Source organism: Xiphias gladius, chromosome 14 (genome assembly GCF_016859285.1).
Source record: "Xiphias gladius isolate SHS-SW01 ecotype Sanya breed wild chromosome 14, ASM1685928v1, whole genome shotgun sequence".
Classification (NCBI taxonomy): domain Eukaryota; kingdom Metazoa; phylum Chordata; class Actinopteri; order Istiophoriformes; family Xiphiidae; genus Xiphias; species Xiphias gladius.
Window position 1 is genome coordinate 24,876,705 of NC_053413.1, and position 18,360 is coordinate 24,895,064.

The following is an 18,360-nucleotide window of genomic DNA, read 5'->3' on the forward strand; positions in this document are numbered from 1 at the left end:
GCCTGGAGGGAGCAAACCTTCCAATGCCATACATCCAATCTTTCTCGTACAGGGGGTAATGAAAAACACTCTAGCCTTATTGGCATTAATAAAAGATACCTGACCTTATTTTCAAGGAAGTTTGCAGTCACTATAACAAACACTTTAACACACTTGGTTTAATGTTTTGTTTTTGTTTTTGACAAAGAGCCAGTGCTTTTTCTTTTTTATTTAAATGAATTATGACATAAATATACGCTTGTGGAATTGGCAAAGACTGTCTGTTCCAATCAGGGCCAGGTGTTTGCGATGAACTTTGCCCTCTTTATAATGTCAGTGACACCAAAGCTTAAGCTTATTCTACTCTTAGTCTTACTGATATTGTGATTTTTTTTATTTTTTAAAGTACCTCAAATAAAATCCAATACAGACCCAAATGTTGACGAGGCTCTTTCAGGTGTTGCGTTCCTTTCAGCCGGTAGATGGCGGCACGGCTCTGCTCTGTAAACCTGAAACGCCCAAATTTTTTTGACCGATTACGTTTAACATCTAAACCACGTTATAACAAACTCTAATCAATGTCTTGACGGCTGAATCGACGCTGTTCCTTCATCGGCTGTATTTTCCCACCTTTAGTCTCACAGACATGCTATAAAACAATTATATTAATAAAAAAATAATAATAATAGTATGTGCTAATTTAATATTAATACCAATATTTTCTGTTCCCTCGGTAAATTAAATTTATGAGTGCTTATTACTGATAAGCACCCGAGTTGGAGAGGAGTTTAACTTTACGTAGGTCTACTTAGTTAATATGTAATGAAGGGAAAATGTGTTTTGGTCAAAAAAAAAAAAAAAGATGAACTAACAGGGAGGAAAAGGCCTTTAAAGCTCAAAATGTCAATAAAATCCCACGCGCCGCTGTCGTCCGTCCTACGCAGCAGTGAGGTTCCGTCCCGCGCGCGGCCCCACTCGGCCGCTCACGTTACGCAAAGCGATCGCGGAAGTGGGCAGGGGCGAGCGCTCTCGCGCCGCCCGGCCACTCTCCGGTCGTTAAGAAACGGACTCGTCGGGTCGACGTTTTCGGCACGGCATCGTCAGCGCTGACGTGGGAACTGCGTGAGCGGGGCCGCGGGCCGTCCACGCACGCTGTAATTAGTGACGAGTCGGGCTACGTAAGAAAAACTTCGGTAAGTCGCTCGCAAAGCTGTCGCATTTTTTTTTTTTCTTCGGCCGACGCCGGCCGGTTACAGTCGAGGGGGAAATGTGCAAAAAAAAAAACACGCCCGCGGTGCTTTGAAGCTTTTCATTAACGGCTTCGGGGCGGATGAATTAGCCCGGTCGACATGGAGTAAGAAAAAAAAAAAAGAAGAAGAAGAAGAAGAAGTTGTCTGTCGGCGTCTCATGTTTTCAGAGATGCGTCAAGTCAGACGGAGTAAGGTGGATGTCTCTTCAAAATAAAATATTCCTAAAACTCCTGCGCAAATGGAAAATCAACACTTCCCCTTAAACGCCTACTTCAGTTGTTTCTAAATAATAATAATAATAATAATAAAAAGATGTACTGTCTGAAATAAAGGTTAAACATGAGACACGGGGAAGTTACGGTACGGCTTTTCCGTTTTACTGAGGAGGGGGAAGTCAGCATTTATCCCCCATCTGTTCAGCTTAACCTAACCAGAGTGCATGTGGCCGACTTCGTGTCGCTCGAAAGACGCCACGCAGAAGAACTGGAAATTGTGTTTTCAAGCAGGGGTTTTATACTCGGAGAAAAACCGAGCATGAGTGCGTATTGACTCCTGCTCCGACGGCGGCGGTCCCTCCCGAGTCCTTGAGTCGGGCTCTCGTTTCGCCGTGGCCTCTCTGGTTTCCTGTTTGGGTTAAGAAATCACTTTCCAATCCGACGTTTCGGTACTCTGTCAGTAGCCAACAGCGGGACGACGTTGAACCGAGACAGTGCGCTCGGAACCTGTCTTTGACAAACTGGGGGCGTGTGGCTGCCCATGTGGGGTCCCTGACCTCAAAATGTCGGAAGCATGTGGCTGGTGACGGGGACACCTGCTCTTGACATCAGTCAGATCTTTGTGATCCTCAGCCTTCAAACTCAGTGATATCTGTTGTTAATCACAACTGGTTTGAGCCAGTATCTGATGGCCTATATATTAACATCAGATCTTCTTTCTTTTTTTTTTTTTTTACCCGGTCTAATCCATCTTTACAGCCCCCTCCCCCCTTTTCTTTGCTGACAATAATCAAGAATCTTGGTGATAATTGGCCTTCGTGATGGTCCCTGTCCTGAAGCGTGAAAAAAAAAAAAACATGCCGGTCTGCCCTGCCCCCCCCCCCCCATCGGCTGTCACACATAACGAAACAGATACCAGGCGAAACAAACGCAAACTGGCGGACAAATCGAGACGTGGAGTTGACGGTGCAGATGGAAGGACACCGAATCCGACGTGTGTCCGTTGTGCTCGGCTGTTTTGACTGGCATAAGCGGTGTCGTTGTGAAAACATATTGTCATGCAGAGGTTCCTGTTGATTCACACAAGTCATTTGTAAATAACACCTCGGAGCCGGAGTCGAGAAAGGGGTCAGCCTCTCATTTTGCAACTTTAAACGTGTGCCCCGCCAGAGTTTCATTCCTGGAAAACAGCCTTTAAAACCTTATTGTGACAGCGAAACACTGTCACGGTACTAAAAAGGACTATGAATCAGCACTTTGACAGCTCGAAAAACAAAATAATTCCAACGTTTATCACATAACTACGGTCGGGGAAAAACCTTATCAGAGGTGGAAGAGATCCATGAAGCAAAATTCCCTTTCACAAAGGGCAAATACTGCGTCTAACTGCTCCTGGAAAATTGCGTGTTTGAATCGTCCATTTATTTGTGATCTGTGATAATGTTATTGCAGACGACAGTATAAGGGAAGGCATTTCGTCAGCCCAAGTACTAGTATTGATGACCGGCTTGTCTGTCTGTCTGTCTAGGTGACCTGCTATGGATACCTCAGGACCGTCTCAGCTCGACGGCAGTTCAAATGACCCAGTGACAAACGGGGAGGAGAACCACAGTGAAGCCAGTGCATCTCCTGCAGCCCCTCCTCAGGTAGAGACACACACACACACACACACACACACACACACACACACACACACACACACACACAGCTTGTTTTGAAGTGTTGCTTGAAGCGATTTAAAGGGACAGAGAAGTTACAGCCAGGGAATCAGCGTCATGGGCGAGTGTTACAGTTGCTCGGCGTGACATGTTTAGCTGATATGTAGATAATCCAATCTATGAAAACGTCTTCAGCCAGGACGACTCTCTCTCAACACCGCACGTAATGTTCTTTTTATCTCGTGCTTCTGAGTTGTTTTTTATATATCTGTGGATTTTGGCAGTATGTTGTCTTGATTTGCACGGGCAGGTATCTGCGGCAGCAGAGTCCCCTGCCGTGACCGTTGTCCAGCTGTCCGATGGTCAGACAGTGCAGGTCCAAGGGGTCATCCAGGCCCCTCAGACCTCTGTCATACAGTCACCACAAGTCCAGACTGTCCAGGTGAGGGCACACACTTCCCTTAGTACTGATTTCTGAACTCTAATAAGCAAAGTTTGTTTGTTTTATTGTTTGTTTGTTTGTTTGTTTGTTGTTTTTTTACAAAATTGAGAACAGGTTGGAGATGTCTGTATAAGACAGACAAGAACTTTGGACTACGGGGTATTGACTTGGGGTCAAATCAAAGTCAGTTCTTAAGTAATTCAAGACAAGTCCAAAACAAGCCTCAAGTTTCAAGTCAAGTCTGAAATCACTGAAGTCAAGTCCATGCCAAGACCCCAGTCTGTCAGAGAAAGTCTCAGGTCAGTCAAGACGAATGTAGGTTAAGTCTCTAATCATTCAGGACACGAACAAGTGAACTCGTCAGAGCAAGCCTCATGCCAAGTCTCAAGTCATTCAAGACAACTCCAAGTCAAATCTGTCAGAGCAAGTCCCCAGTTAAGTCTCAGGCAATTGAAATCAAACGAAGTCAAGTGTCTAGTCGGTCAGAGCAAGCCCTCAGGTCATTCAGGGCAACTCCAAGTCAGATGTCATTTCTGTCAAGACAAGTTTCAAGTCTGGCGTCAGGTCACTCAAGACCGATCCAAGTTAAGTCTTGAGTCTGTCAGAACACGTCTCAAGCAAAAGTCCGAGCGAAACGCAGAGTCCTCCTTTTGGTGACTTAAGTCAAATTCGAGCCCAGGTCTCAAGTACACAGGTATCACCATTCAAAACAAAAACAAAAAAACTCCTGCGAACAAAAAGGAAACAGTAAAAACTGTCCACACTTTGTTTTGTAGAATCATTCACAGGTTGTGATGTCAGTTAGTGCGTTAGGGAAAGAGGATTTAGTGACGGAGGTACGCTGGAGTGCCGGTGGTCTAATGCAGTGCATCTGTTAATAGGATTGATATGAGCAGCAGGAGCTGAGGTTTAAGCTCATCAGTCTAACCTTCACATTCAGGGGATGTTGTTGTTGTGTCTGAGCAGGGCGACCGCGCCACAGACCGTAGACTCATCAGACAACACCGACCTGTCTGGCGAAGCTGTGCGAGGTTGGCGAAAAGTCACAGTGTTGATTGCTTCTCTGAATAATGTGGTCTGCGCAGCACAGATGTTGTCAGTATATTCTGCACTTGACCGAGGCGGTTTGTGGATGGGAATGGAAAAAAAAAAAAAAAAAATACTCCCCTCAAAGTTTATCAGCTAAGATCTTTCAGAAGATGTTTTTCACATGCGCAGCTTGATGTGCAAAGCAGAGGTTACGTTGTCATTTCATGAAAAGTATCTTTACGGGGAAATCGGTCAGGAATAAGAGATTAAATCTGCACAGAGAATCAGAGCAGATGTAGACCACAAACACGTATTCTCAACTGATTCTCAAGCGATGAAAGTCACTTTGTATCAGTGAGTTTCAGCAATAACAAGTTCACCTGCATCGTGGTATTGGCAGAGCCTTTACGGTAATAATTACACTGGCAGAGAAGTAAATATCCTGTGAGCCTGTGTATTCAACTGGAGACTGATGAAACACTGTGTAGATTCAAGACTAAAAACGGCCCTAAAAACACACAGCAGCAGAAATCGGACAAACGCGGTCATTGTGCGACTTAAACCTCTGCTTTCAAAGAATAAAGCCTAGCAAGCCTAGGCGCGGCCTCTGCTCCCGCAGTTATCAACAAATGGATGTGGACCCGCCCCTGCTTAACCTGGCCTAAATCGGACTTGACCCTGGTCCGGCACAGGCGTCGTCCTCTTGCGGTGCCAAAGCAGCCTTTCGTGTCGGTAACACACAACCATTATGCACATTTGTGAGTCATAATAGCTCACTGGCAAATGAGCAGGTCAAACTGTGCGTGCGACCAGCCCGACAGTACGATTTGAGTGACAAAATGTAAACGTGGTTATTAATGCCACAGGGAAATAGTGCTTTGGTGAAAGCGGGGGTGTTCAACGCTTACGCTCGCAAATAATTATAGTATATAGAACTCTGTTGAGACATGTGACGGGTTTAAAAGATTAAGGCTTCAAGTAAAATGCTGCTCAAATTCCTTCTTTAACGTCATCCTTCTCTTTCACAAATTGTTATATCAGAGAGGTCCCAGTTCACTCACAAAAGTCTGGGTTTGGAAAGTAACACCCCTTCAGTGACACCTTAGATTTTAGCCAAAATTTAAAACCTAACACTGTGGATTATTCACCACTTTTGAACACTGCCTGTTTTCTACAGATTGCTACTGTGGCAGAGCTGGAGGACGGCGAGTCAGTCGCAGACACTCGGAAGAGACGAGAGATTCTCTCCAGGCGTCCATCTTATCGGTGAGAAGACGTCAGCGGTAAACAAGAGGATGATAAACAGCGTACGCTGAGCAAAGTTTAGTCTGATAGCTACGGACTGCCTGTGTGGAGTAATTTTTACTGAATTCTACTCTCCCACAGAAAAATCCTCAATGAGCTTTCATTTGATTCGCCGACAGTTCCCAGAATTGATGAAGAGAAGGCCGAGGAGGAGGTGCCGGTCTCAAGCGCAGCCTCAGCATCAGTGCCAACCTCCATCTACCAGACCAGCTCAGGACAGTACAGTCAGTACACGCATGGACAGGGACGTTAGCTGTCCTTGACTCAGCCTCCACTCAGTCCACCTGCTAAATGGATTTCTAATTTACCACTCTCAGATCTAGAGAGTTATAACTTATGTTACAAAATCAGGTCATTTCCTTTTGTACACTTCCTGTCAATAGATCATTTCCTGTAAAGAGTTGGAAAGTGCCTGAACAGTGGGATCCAGACTTTTTTTTTTTTTTTTTGGTCTCCTGTAAAATTTACAGGAACTAAATTGAACGTTTTCAATGTTCAATACAGCAACGCGGGAGACTGCTGGATAACTTAACTCACCGTAGGTTGATGTTGCAGCTAACAGCTATAAATGTTTCCGCTTTGGTACTGTCAGTTTAATATGACAAAAAACATCTCAAATACTGCAGTACCCGGGGGTTTCAGCGGCCGTCCCTAATCAAAGTGTGCCTAGTAGGAGCCTAAGTCTGGGGAGTAGCACATTCAAAGCGCTTTGATGTCGCAGCCAGGAGCGAAAAAACGACATCATGGTTTCTGTATTCACGAAACATAATTTTAAGCTTGGACTGGATGTCTTGCTGCAACGCTGCTTGGGAGTCATTGCTGACGTCTCTCATTAGTAAGTGGACCTTGAGATTTTTGTCCAATAGCCAGGCTTTTTTTTTCCTTGAGAGTTTCATGTGCAATGAAGCCGTAGGATAACTCAAACCGCCACTGACCTAGCACTGAGAAAAAAAGAACTTTTCTGGAAACCCGGACGGCCCAAAATATTTCCTCTCACTTTTCCGTTCTATATCTGTTAAATTGCAGTGTAGTTATAACTGTTTTCTGATACCACACAGTTGCGGTCACTCAAGGGAGAGCCGTCCAACTGACCAGCCCCGGAGTCGAAGCCCTTCAGGGAGCCCAGACCCCGACGGTGGCCAGCTCTCCCACCCCGCAGCCTGGAACCACCGTCGTGCAGTGTGCAGCTCAGCCTGGAGACTCTCCACAGCAGTTCTACATCCAAGGGGGACAGGTTTTCATCCAAGGTAGGGTTCAACCAGCTTTGGTAAAATTTCACGTGTTCATGTCTAGAAAATCTGGACTGGAATGGCAGAAGAACATGGTAATTTCCACGTCCTCTTAGATTTAGAAATTGCAGAAAAATGAGTGCAGAATTAGTGAAAGTGCTGCTATATACAAAGCTGAAATACATAGAGAGTTTGCTCAGGTACCTCACAAATTTCTGACAAATGGCAGCATGAGGAATAACATTCAGCTCAACAGTGACATAGCATATATTGAGACTAAAATGAGAATCTCTGTGACTCATATTTAATATGATAATCCCCAATTGAAAACATGGTTTTCAGGCCTTGATAAATTATGGGATTTTGTTTATGAAAATGTAAAGGGAACACCCACAACCCCGGGTATTAAGAGTCAGTACATTACAGTACACACTATGCTTCATTAGCAAGTGCCATAGTTGTCATTTTGTAAGAGCAGAAAACAAATGGAGGCAATGCTTAGATAGCAATGACTCGCACACATGCTCATTTATCACCATCTGCACCATCGGCGTAGACGTGAGGACTGCATTCCTAGATACTCTGAAACAGCCATGGACTAATGGGCGGCCACACAGACCATCTGATTACAGGGCCACATCTCAAGGACAGTATTGATGGTATGGTGACCGAATGTAAAAAAGAAAAAAGAGATAAATAGAATCTGTGCCTTTGTGGGTTTGGGGAGGTTTCTCTAACCACTAAACCATCTTTCTAGAGTTGTTTTGGTCTGGTAGTAACATACTAGAAGTATAAAACGCGTAACATAAACACAGACCTTGTCGGAGCGGATATCATTTGGGCTACCTGAACACTGAAATAGCAGAAACAACATATTATAAAATACTGGAATTAAAGTAGTTTGAAATATAAAAATACAGTCTACACGTAAAATGTGAACAAAGTGTACACTATCATAAATAACATAAATCCAGAGGAGTGTTGATGTTGCTGTTTGAAATGATAACCGTTTTTGTAAGAGGCTAATCCCCAAGACTTGAAGTTGTTGCCACATGCACATGGATCAAAAGTCCCTGTTCTGCTAATGTCCTTATGTGCAACTGCTATTAAAACTTCCACCCCGATCCTCTCTACCTCCCCGTATCAACGTCCAGTTAGACCCTCGTTGCTCAAGACCTGACACCTCTCTAGAAATCTGTCTGGGTACTACGCTACTGTAAGAACTCAGCTCTGGTCTTGGGCTGTGGAGGTATCGGTAAAACATCCCCTTCAGTCACTGTCCTTGAGATCTTTTGTCGTTCCTCATTTAGAATCCCACAAAGTCTATCTCTAACCTCTGACACAGCCACTGTCAAACCTTCAACATACCAAAGACGACGGGTATTTGTGTTGGGTGAGTCGGTGGATTCATTGAGACAGGAGAGTGAGAGCTTCCTCTTTAGGAAGTAGGGGTCATCCTCTGAGAAGATCAGCGATCTCCTTCTCCAGCTTCTATTGAAGTTCTTCAGCCCGACTCACTTCAATTTTCGGCCGGAATCTGATCTGCCGCCTCACATCATAACTTTGTTTGTCAATCGTACAAACTACCTCAATAAAGATCATCCACTGCTTTATCAGCCGAGCGATTGAGAACCTCTACCTCCTGTTGAAGGATCCTCGTGTTCCTCTTTTTGTCCTGTATTCTCTGCTTGATTTTTTGTCACCTCAGCTCGAGCTCTCTCTGCTCTTTCTGCTCTAGCAGAGACTGTGTCGTGGCCTTTATGTTCATCTATGAAACAAAGGTAACAAGATACACTGGTGAGTACGGCAGAAAACCTCCTTAACCTTCTTACAACAAGAGCAGACATTCGCCTGAAGCTTCTTGGTAAGGTTGACAAGTTTGTGTTTTTCAAACGTAGGTGAGTCATTGTGAGGTTCGAGGTGTTGCTCAACTTAAGGAGCCTTACACACCAGACGGGACGAGGGCTTTCAGCTTGCTCCGAGGGCAGACATCTCAGGTCCAGCATAGGAGTGATCGGATTGGAATACAATCTTCTCCGGCTTCTTCGCTAAATCTGCCAATACAGTGTTTTTCACCAGGACGGGCCTCAGTGTGACGGTCTTCCTACACTGAGGGCAGCTCGGTGTTGGTAGCATCTCGGCTACATCGTCATCCCAGAGACTTTTAACACAGCCCATGTGGGAGCTGTGCCCACAAGGAATAGTCAATGAATCCTTCAGTAGAGCCAGACAGATTGAACAGCAAGGCATTTGTGGGTCCAGATCAATTCCTTTCTCTGCCATTTGTCAACTAAATTGAACATCAGATTGCTTCAGTCAACACAAAAAGAGCTGTCTGTCCCATTTCTCATTTGTATTTGGTGATCAGCTGCGCACGGGCCAGTGTGCTCTTGCACTTTGCTCTCATGCTGTATACACCCAACCTTCCGCTGGCGGATCTCAGTAATGGGTGAGAACCAGGAAACGTCTGAGCAGACCGGAGGGTGTTGTACCTGAGAGACCAGGAAGGTTAGGCAGTAAAGCTTTATTAAAGTAAGAGGAATTTAAAGAAACAGTAGCTAATTCCCTTTAGCTAATTTAGTACCTGAAGCTAATTAGACACATAAAACAGCTGAGTTAAGCTATAACTTTAAAAGTTGGTTAAGGAGAAGGAACCGTATCCATATCATCCGTCTCCTTTGTCTGCCTGTTTCTGTTATGGCTCTGAGTTTCCATCAAAACAGCTTATGAATGGTTTTTCTGTTAGCATGTGAACACACCGAATCCCAATCAGTGCAAGCAACTCTTTGAGAAAGTAATACAACAAACATATACACTCTGATATATTCAATCACTTAAAGAAGTTTCCGTCCTACGCTAGTTCACGAAAAAATGCTTTTAAAAGTGGACAAGTGTGGAATACAGTGGAGGACCAGTGAAAGCACCATGAAGTACGTTTTGTTCTAATAAATACAGTAAAAATCCAATTTAAACCTGGAATTTCCCTCGGAGCGTAACTTAATTTTTTGTCGATAGCCAGTTATTTTGAGAAAATAATATTAACAACAGGCTTAATAGTCCCAAATGTAAAGTGTAATTTTTGCCAGTGTGTTTGTCATGCATTTACAATCAGATGGGAATGAAACTATTCAGATACTGTGGTCAAATGATTGAATGAGAAGTTCAGTCAGAAATAGTACATAATGAATCATATCAGTTCAAGTCAGGTCATATGCTCAAAAACACCTGAGTGGCCCAGATATTTACTATTCTTCAGATCCAGTAATTTCAAAAGACCATTGTTTTCATGCTTAGGATGTGTGAAAGTGTGGAACCACATTAACTGTGCGAGATAACAGTTGCTGTAAAAACCTGAGAGACAATGTTTTGTTAAAATGTCTCAGAAGCTGAAGTTGACATATGACTCCTTGTATTTCATGATAATACCATCAAATTAACGAGCAGAGAACTCTTATCTTTTCATCAGGTTTGACTTTGACTCCACAGTGGTTGTACTGTTTGTATGTAACAAGTAACAAAGCCAGTAATTTCCCTACTTATTCCAACGAAAGTGTTATTGCAGTTACCAGATACGTAAAATGTGTCACCTTCTCTGTGCTGAGGATTTTACCAGCTAAGACCCATAAGGCATATTATCTTTTCACGGGCTTGGTTAAAATCACCGTTACGCGGTAGTAGAATTCAGCAATGTGAGTAGTGGCCATGTTGTGCTAACTTTGAACAAATAATGTAAAACCTCAGTTATACTTGTTCTCTCTGTCTTCCCTTATCTGTCCCTTTTAAGACACGGGCACAGAATAACTCCAATCAGGGTGCTCAACAGTTTGCACGGCAGCCACTTGGGACACAATATCCTCTTGTTTGTTGAGCGTCTCTCTAGTTGCGTCACTAGTGCTAAAAATACGACTCCCCTCCACTACCAAGCCCCCCCCTCCCTCCCTCCCTCCCTCCCTCCCCGCCTCCCCGCCTCCCCGTCCGCCTGCCTACCCAGCTCACATTGTGTTTCTCCACTTCAGCGGCTGATCCGCGGGGTGGGTGGGAGGAACTCTAATCCAGTGTTTTACTGACTTCAGCGGGCAGGAGTGATGTCATTGTGATGTCAATGCCTGTAATTGTAATCGGGCTGCAAAGTTGACGAGTGACCACTCTGATGCAGAGAAGAGCTGAGAGAGAGAGGGGAGAAGAAGAAGAAAGGGGTTTTAGTAAAAGCAAAAAAAGGAGTAAGGCTAGACCAGCGTTTCTGTGTTGAGGTGTTTTGCTGCCGTGGTGCTGGATTATTGGAAACAAGAGATGGCTGTAACTGGGGATGAGACCGAGTCAGGTAGAGTTTCTCTTATACATATTTTTTTGTGTTTATTTCTGCTACCTTTTTGTTAGACATGTATAAGTATTTATAAGGTTCCACCTGCTCTATGTGAAAAGTGCCCTGAGATAACCTCTGCTATGATTTGGGCTCTGTATAAATAAAATTGACTTGAATTGAATTGAAAAAATTAAAATCGTTTTGGAGGTATTATGAGATTATTTTATCAGCTGCGCAAGCAAATCTTTTACTTATCCAACTGTAAGGGCAAACATTTTTCTTGCCAACAAATACTGATGAAATTTGGATCACTTTTGCATAACTTTCACTTAATGCACTGTGAAATTGAGGAGGAGACATGCCACAGATTGGACAGCTGTCCTTCCCTTTACAACATGGAAAAGCACTGACAGTTCAGGGTTGTGTTGTAAAACAGAGAAAACAAGCCAACGAGCATTTGGTGAGTTTGCTCAACTCTGTTCCTGTCAGTCTGTATCCCGCTGTTACACACACACACACACACACACACACAGAGAGAGACACAAACACACACACACACACAGACAGTCCGCTCTCTGAACAATTCCATTGGTTGTCAGGCAGAAAGGCAGGGAGGGGGGGGGGTAATAAGTGAAGGGGCGGGTGGCATTGAGGGGGTAAGATAGTCGTCGGTTTGACGTCACTCCAGTTTCCTGGAAGAGAAGCCAGGCAGGGAAGAGAGAATGCAAAATGGGCGAGTGCGACGCACACACTGACGTCAGCACGGCCCAAGTCACTCTGTTATCACAATGAGAGAGAAAAAGGGAGACGTTTGTGTGTGTGTGTGTGTGTGTGTGTGTGTGTGTGTGTGTGTGTGTGTGTGTGTGTCTGTGTGTGTGTGTGTGTTTGCGCGTGTGTGAGTGTGTGTGTGTCTTTGCGCGTGCGTGCTGACAGGAGAGAGGGGGAGAAGACAGAAACTTCTCAGGAACAGAGTGAAGAAGAGAAACTGAAATGGTGAGAGACAGCAGGCAGAGTGGGTAACAGTTGAGTTATTAATTACATGACTCACCTCAAGCAGCACATAAAAACCACATCCGGAAAGCTGCTTTTTACTGGTTTTTCTAGAATCACTGCCACTTTTACTGACAAATACAACAAACTACCAGTTATCAGTAGCATGCAGTGTTTGCAGTACGGTTAATGCAACATCGCCTCACAAACACTCGAGGGAAATTACCTACTGAGAACTGTGGCGAGTATCCAAAAGGAGAAAACTAACCTGTGCATCTGAAGCGTTAATACATTCCCCTAAGTTAACAATATATTCGCTTGACTTAACAGAACAAAATGTGAACCAATGTTGTTAACGTTTCACTATATGTTTGAGTCCAGAATTTGTCTTGCCGTCCAAAACAAAACTGAATTAAACTCAAGCAGCTTATTTAGATCAGACCGTGGTCTGGTTATTGTTTATCCCGCATGTGGCTTCACGGTGACATAGTCGTGCACCCAACGGACAGCAACCGAAGCTGGACAGAAAAGTTGAAAAGTTGAAAGAGAAAAGTGTTAAATGTGATAACCTAAGAATATTAACATGATGGAGTGAATTCAGTATTTGGAGACACACCAGTGCCAAAACAAAGCTGCTGGCCAGCTGCAAACACTCTGGGGCTCCTCCCTGACGGACCAGAGTAGCCAAACATGTAACTTCAGTTCTAACTACAGTCACATCCACTTGACACTAATCCAAGAGCATAAATTGCTCATTTTGTGGTTATGATTTAAGTACTTAGGAAATTAGTCATTTGTGCGTACATTTTATTAATGACAGAGCACAAATTACAAGTTCGTGCACACAAGTTTAGGAAAATACCCCTGACACATGATCCGCTGTAAAGAGGTCTTAACATGTTCATGAAGTCGTTTTTTGTTTTGTTTTTTGCCAGCCAGCATCAGTGGCCATTACAGGAACTGCAGCACAACTCTCATCTTCAGGGGCTGTATTTTTGCCACTTGCTTGCTACCCCACGCAATGAGAATGCATCGTATCTTTTTCCAGACATATTTATTTGCCTCGAGCAAATAGAAGAAAAGATTAAAATAATTTTCTGAGGAGTGCACAATCCTCTTCGTTGTTGCCGTTACCGGAAAAAGTAAAATGTGTGTGTAAATAGGCTATTTCAATTGACTTCCCTCGTTTGCTTTAATTTAACCAGCTCCGTGAGACTGTGTGCGAAAACAGTCAACGATCTATCAGCTCATTCTGCGACGTTCTATGGGGGCAACTGCACATTAAGGTTTTAAAAAGGGCCCACGGATGGAACAAAAGTGACCAAAAATATTTTCAGAGCTTATGTGCCAACAGCTCGGGTCATTTACGACCAAAGATTTGTTCACAAGAAGAGTCATGGTCAGAGGAAATTCATCTTTTTAGACAGGAAGGAGAGCAGATAAACGTTATTGGCTGAAGTTGCTGTCGAACATCCTCTGGTGAAATACATGCCTTTTTTTTACTGTATTTTTAAGGGGAAATGTGAAGAAATAGACTGTGTGTGATTGAAATATATAGTTGATACAAATTGTAAAGATCTGGAAAAAAAGGTCATTGTTTCCTTTCATTGATCACATGTCATCATATGAGAGGAAAAAGGGCAGAAAAAAAACTTAAGAAAGTTACAGAATGTGGAGCTCTAATGCTTTTTGTCCGTCTTTCCCCATAGCTGCCACGGGAGACATCCCCGCCTACCAGCTGCGGTCGCCCAACTCGGGCCTGGCTCAAAGCATTGTGATGGCTGCGTCCCCGGGCTCCATACAGAGCCCCTCATCACAACACGCTGAAGAGATCACCCGCAAGAGGGAGGTCAGATTGATGAAAAACAGGTAGGGGGGAAATGTTTCGGTGCCCCTTGATTGTTCATGTTTGAAAGGGATTTGCTGCAGCAGGTAAAATAAATGCTTGTCTGGGAAAATATGGACATAAAGTTGGAAGCAGTTTGCCAATAAAACCTGCACTTGAACCTGAACTGCTCCTTCGGATTGTGCGCGGCTTGCGTTTTGTCTGGATGCTAAATAACGTTTTCCCCAAGAGACTCAAACGTATTGTCCTCCTCTTTCCTCTCCAGGGAGGCAGCTCGCGAGTGCCGCAGGAAAAAGAAAGAGTACGTCAAATGTCTGGAAAACCGCGTGGCTGTGTTGGAAAACCAAAACAAGACCCTGATTGAAGAGTTGAAAGCACTGAAGGACATTTACTGCCACAAAGCTGAGTAGCAGCGGCTGTTTGTGGTCAGGGGCTGAAGACAGTGCCGCTTACAAACTGCTACAGCAAAACAAAAAAAGAAAAGACTCTGGAACAAAAACTGCTTTGACTGTCTTTGTTTCTCTGCTCACTCAGGCCTGGTTTACGCCGAATTCAGAAGTGTCCCGGGGAATTCGAATAGCTTGAGCTTGCCAGTTTTGCTCTTGTTCTTATCTTGTGCTCTTTGCATGTGAAGACTCAAGTGTCGTACACACTATGCTTGCTGTTGCTTTTATGCATGGGTGAAGCCAGCCAATGAGAGCCAGCTGAAGAAGAGGAACAGGAAGAGGAAATACAGGTGCTTCCTGAAAATGCACCGCTCAAGTGCAGAGATTACGAAAAACCTTGGTGGGTCATCCCGGTCTCGCTACCAGCAAGTTTCTATGAGGTCAGAAAAAGTGCACAAAAAGTTACGCAGATCCACCATCGGCTGCAAACCGGGCAACTCTGCCATGTTTACCTGATAATGTCGTTTGTGTAATTTATGCTTCTTTTCTTAGTCGTTTCATGCATTCCTTAATGCAAAAACACAATTATAGAGAAACATCCTCAAGCATTATTTCAGGGAAATGATTTCCTGGATGTCATCAGCCTGTTTCCAGTTGGTATAGAAACTCTTGATTAGGTCAGAAAGGTTTTTCAAGAAACATCGGTGAAGTAAAAGAATTCAAGATGAAAATCCTTCTATGTTTGGCTGTGAATGCACAGAACTTCCCAAGATATTTCATGCCAATGTTGGGGGGGGGGCGTTATCTGAATCAAAAGTCCAAAAGAATCTTCATTTGTCATCACTGAAGTGAGTTGATTGTAGTATTTGAAATGACAGAACACAACTGATCTTTAGTCAAAGCACAGAAAGTACAAAAGTGTCAGTGTGGATATTCTTAGAATTTCTATTCTATTACAGTTATTTCACAAATTTCACTCCACAAGTTTATATATTCTACAAAACAAATGTTACCTATTACCTTGTTGTTAAACATGTGAAAAATGTAGCTGTCAATTCGATCCTGAAAAACCTCCGTTTCGTGAAGAAACATCTTACAATGACTCATAGCCCGAAGAGTAACTTTTGTGCTTCGCAGTCATACGAGCATCCGTTTCGTTTTTTCAAATGATGGAAATCCATTGTGGAATAAAACAGTATTTGATTATGGCTAGATATTAAAATGCTCTGTTTAAAGGGTGATGCCAATTTCTTTTCTCTTTTCCTTTTTTTTTTAATGTAAAGACATTGTATTTTAATGATATTATATCAGCTTGTGTTAATGTTTCTGGTGCTGGTGATATCAAAAGGCGCTTGCTTTCTCTGTTTCAGTTTACGTAGTTGTCGGGTTTGCTCCACCGAACACATTTTCCTGCTAGGCCTGTAGAAAATGATAGACGGAGCGCTGCCTGGTGTAACAGACCGCCTCCGTTGGCCGCCAAAGCCATTTAAGTAGCAGTTAGCTATTTTCCGCTGTTTAGCTCAAAGACGACAGTGTGAATCATCCTGTGGCAGTCTCAATTTTTACAAACCAAACCTGGACTGCTTTGTATTCCCAATTGAATGCCCCTTCTTTTAAATTGCAGATTACATCAGCTGATGATAAAATTCAGCTTTTCTTTGATAACAGTTGACTTGACTTCCTCTGTATGAAGTTTTTTGCTGTTTCAGATGGCTCCATCTTTTACCTTGGTGAACTTCCTCGTTTGAATCGTAAAACTGAAACTTTTTTTTGGTTTATCTAATAAAATATTCAAATGTGACATGGACTGTGACTCACTAATCGTACTCATGCATTGTCGTCCTCTTCGGAATACAGACCGGCTTTTCACGTGGGTGCCGCTGAAGCTGCACGAAGCAAATTTCCTGCCTCAAGTTGGTACCGGGGGACACTTAAATACTGCACCTTAAATAACTTCAATGTAGAAAATGAAGAGAGAGGGAAAAAATTCTGTGTAAGGTCCAGTTTTATTTATTTAGTTATTACTTCCTTGACCTCTCATTTCACTTTGGTGCCACTGTATTCATTCTGTCCCTTTCACTCGCTCAGTGCTTCTCATGTCGGAGCTTTTATGAAACGAAAAAGGTGAACATCCCCCATAGAATGTAGGCCCCACAGGCAGTTTACGCCCGGTTTACACACACAACTGAAATCAAGGCCAAAGTATGCGATGTTGTTACGGCATACCTTTGGCTGTTCCTGCCTTTCCTGTGCAGCCGCGTGTGGCTTGAGGCAGCAGCGCAATACCTCCGTCTTGAATGTCAGAAATCAGAAGTTGCCTTCTCTGGAGGTGTAATTCAATGTCGTGTCGCAAACGAAACACTACAACGATTCCGTGTGTGTTTCTCTATGAGAGTGGGATCAGTCTTTTTCCTCAAATTCACGTGTCACAGTCTCACACACGCATCCAAGCACCGTAGACTAATAAAACTCTGTTATCATACCGTCTCAGACGCATGCATGCACACATACTGTACACTGTTGCTTTCTCTGAACACAATAAAGCACAGACACACACACACACACACACACACACACACACACACACACAGGAGAGTAAGTTGAAAAGGAGAAAAATGCCACTGAGGGAAACCTTGAAACTGCTGTTTATGAACAGAAACCCTCGCCGTTCCCCAACAATGAAGCATCGGTCTTAATGTTGCATAAATTCCCAGTTTCATTTGATGTGTTTGATTTAGTATTTTGCGCAGTGAATCACTTAACTTTGCTGGCATCACCGAACTTCACATTCGTTCTGTTGGAGCAAATGTGAATTTAGTCGAAGGGATTTTGCTCTACTATAGGGATTAATCAGTATCAGGTCACCTGCTGTTTTAAACCTGAAATATTTCATTTTCAAAAGTATTTATCCAAACTTTAAATCCCCTGCATTTACTGCCTTGCTCCTCTGCTTATGCTAAAAACAAACCAGAACTTGAGAAGCTGCAGCATGGCAGTTTATTTAAATTCAAACATTCTCAAGGCCTTTGGGCCAATGTGACTGGAGTGGAAATTTCCACCTAGAGACTAGCTGCCTTCAGGCGGCAAGATGAAGCCTACTTCCTTGACAACATAAACAGTGCGTCACTGCGGCAGTCAAGGAGGACCTCTGCTGTTCGACACACGCTGCTGCAACAGAAAGCTCCAACTCTGCACTGTAAAATATTTAGTTGTTTTCAACTTTTACAAACTTTCCCCACTTCCTTAACTTATATATCTCGCATTAATAGTTTTAAAATGTTGATCATATTGAAACAGACCCATCAGATTTACTAGCAGATTTGTTATTTCAGTCACTTCCTTCATGTACAATATCCAGTAATCATTCCATGAGCAGTTGAAGCGGAGTACTCGACACGGTAGTGACAAGTTTGAGCAGACGTACGGCTAAGGGGTGCGTCGACGCCTCACTTCGACACGCCAGAGATCGCTTGACTACCAGGTACGAGGCCTCGTTAAGCCCTCGGCACGCTTCCAATGACGTGTGCCGCAAACACGCCTCTTCCAGTGGTGGAATCAGGCCCCAGCATCTGAAAACACTCAACACAAAAGAAAGGTAAGGACCGGCGTCAAAGCTCCCAAGCTCTCTTCTTTCATTCCTCGTACAACGACTTCATACAACCCAGTGCAACACCACGATTTCCTTCGAGGGGAGGCTGCCCAAAAGTGTGTGCCACGATCCCACTCTT

The 18,360-nt window shown here is 43.6% G+C and overlaps 1 protein-coding gene and 1 pseudogene across 7 annotated transcripts; one reads left to right on the top strand and one right to left on the bottom strand.

Annotated features, from left to right (window-relative positions):
• The first annotated feature begins 1,042 nt into the window (after window positions 1-1,042).
• On the top strand, window positions 1,043-16,433 carry crema (cAMP responsive element modulator a). 7 transcript variants are annotated; one of them, XM_040143225.1, is made up of 8 exons: window positions 1,043-1,172; window positions 2,973-3,090; window positions 3,413-3,544; window positions 5,751-5,839; window positions 5,960-6,102; window positions 6,937-7,125; window positions 14,110-14,269; window positions 14,512-16,433. In XM_040143225.1, the coding sequence occupies exons 2-8, from the start codon at window positions 2,983-2,985 to the stop codon at window positions 14,654-14,656; spliced, it is 966 nt and encodes a 321-aa protein (XP_039999159.1). In that variant the 5' UTR covers window positions 1,043-1,172; window positions 2,973-2,982; the 3' UTR covers window positions 14,657-16,433. The 7 variants fall into 7 exon arrangements, with proteins under 7 accessions (XP_039999159.1, XP_039999162.1, XP_039999161.1 ...); XM_040143228.1 differs by lacking the exon at window positions 1,043-1,172 and adding an exon at window positions 1,312-1,417; XM_040143227.1 differs by lacking the exon at window positions 1,043-1,172 and adding an exon at window positions 1,350-1,422.
• On the bottom strand, window positions 8,319-9,390 carry LOC120798700 (annotated as a pseudogene).
• Window positions 16,434-18,360: the final 1,927 nt, after the last annotated feature.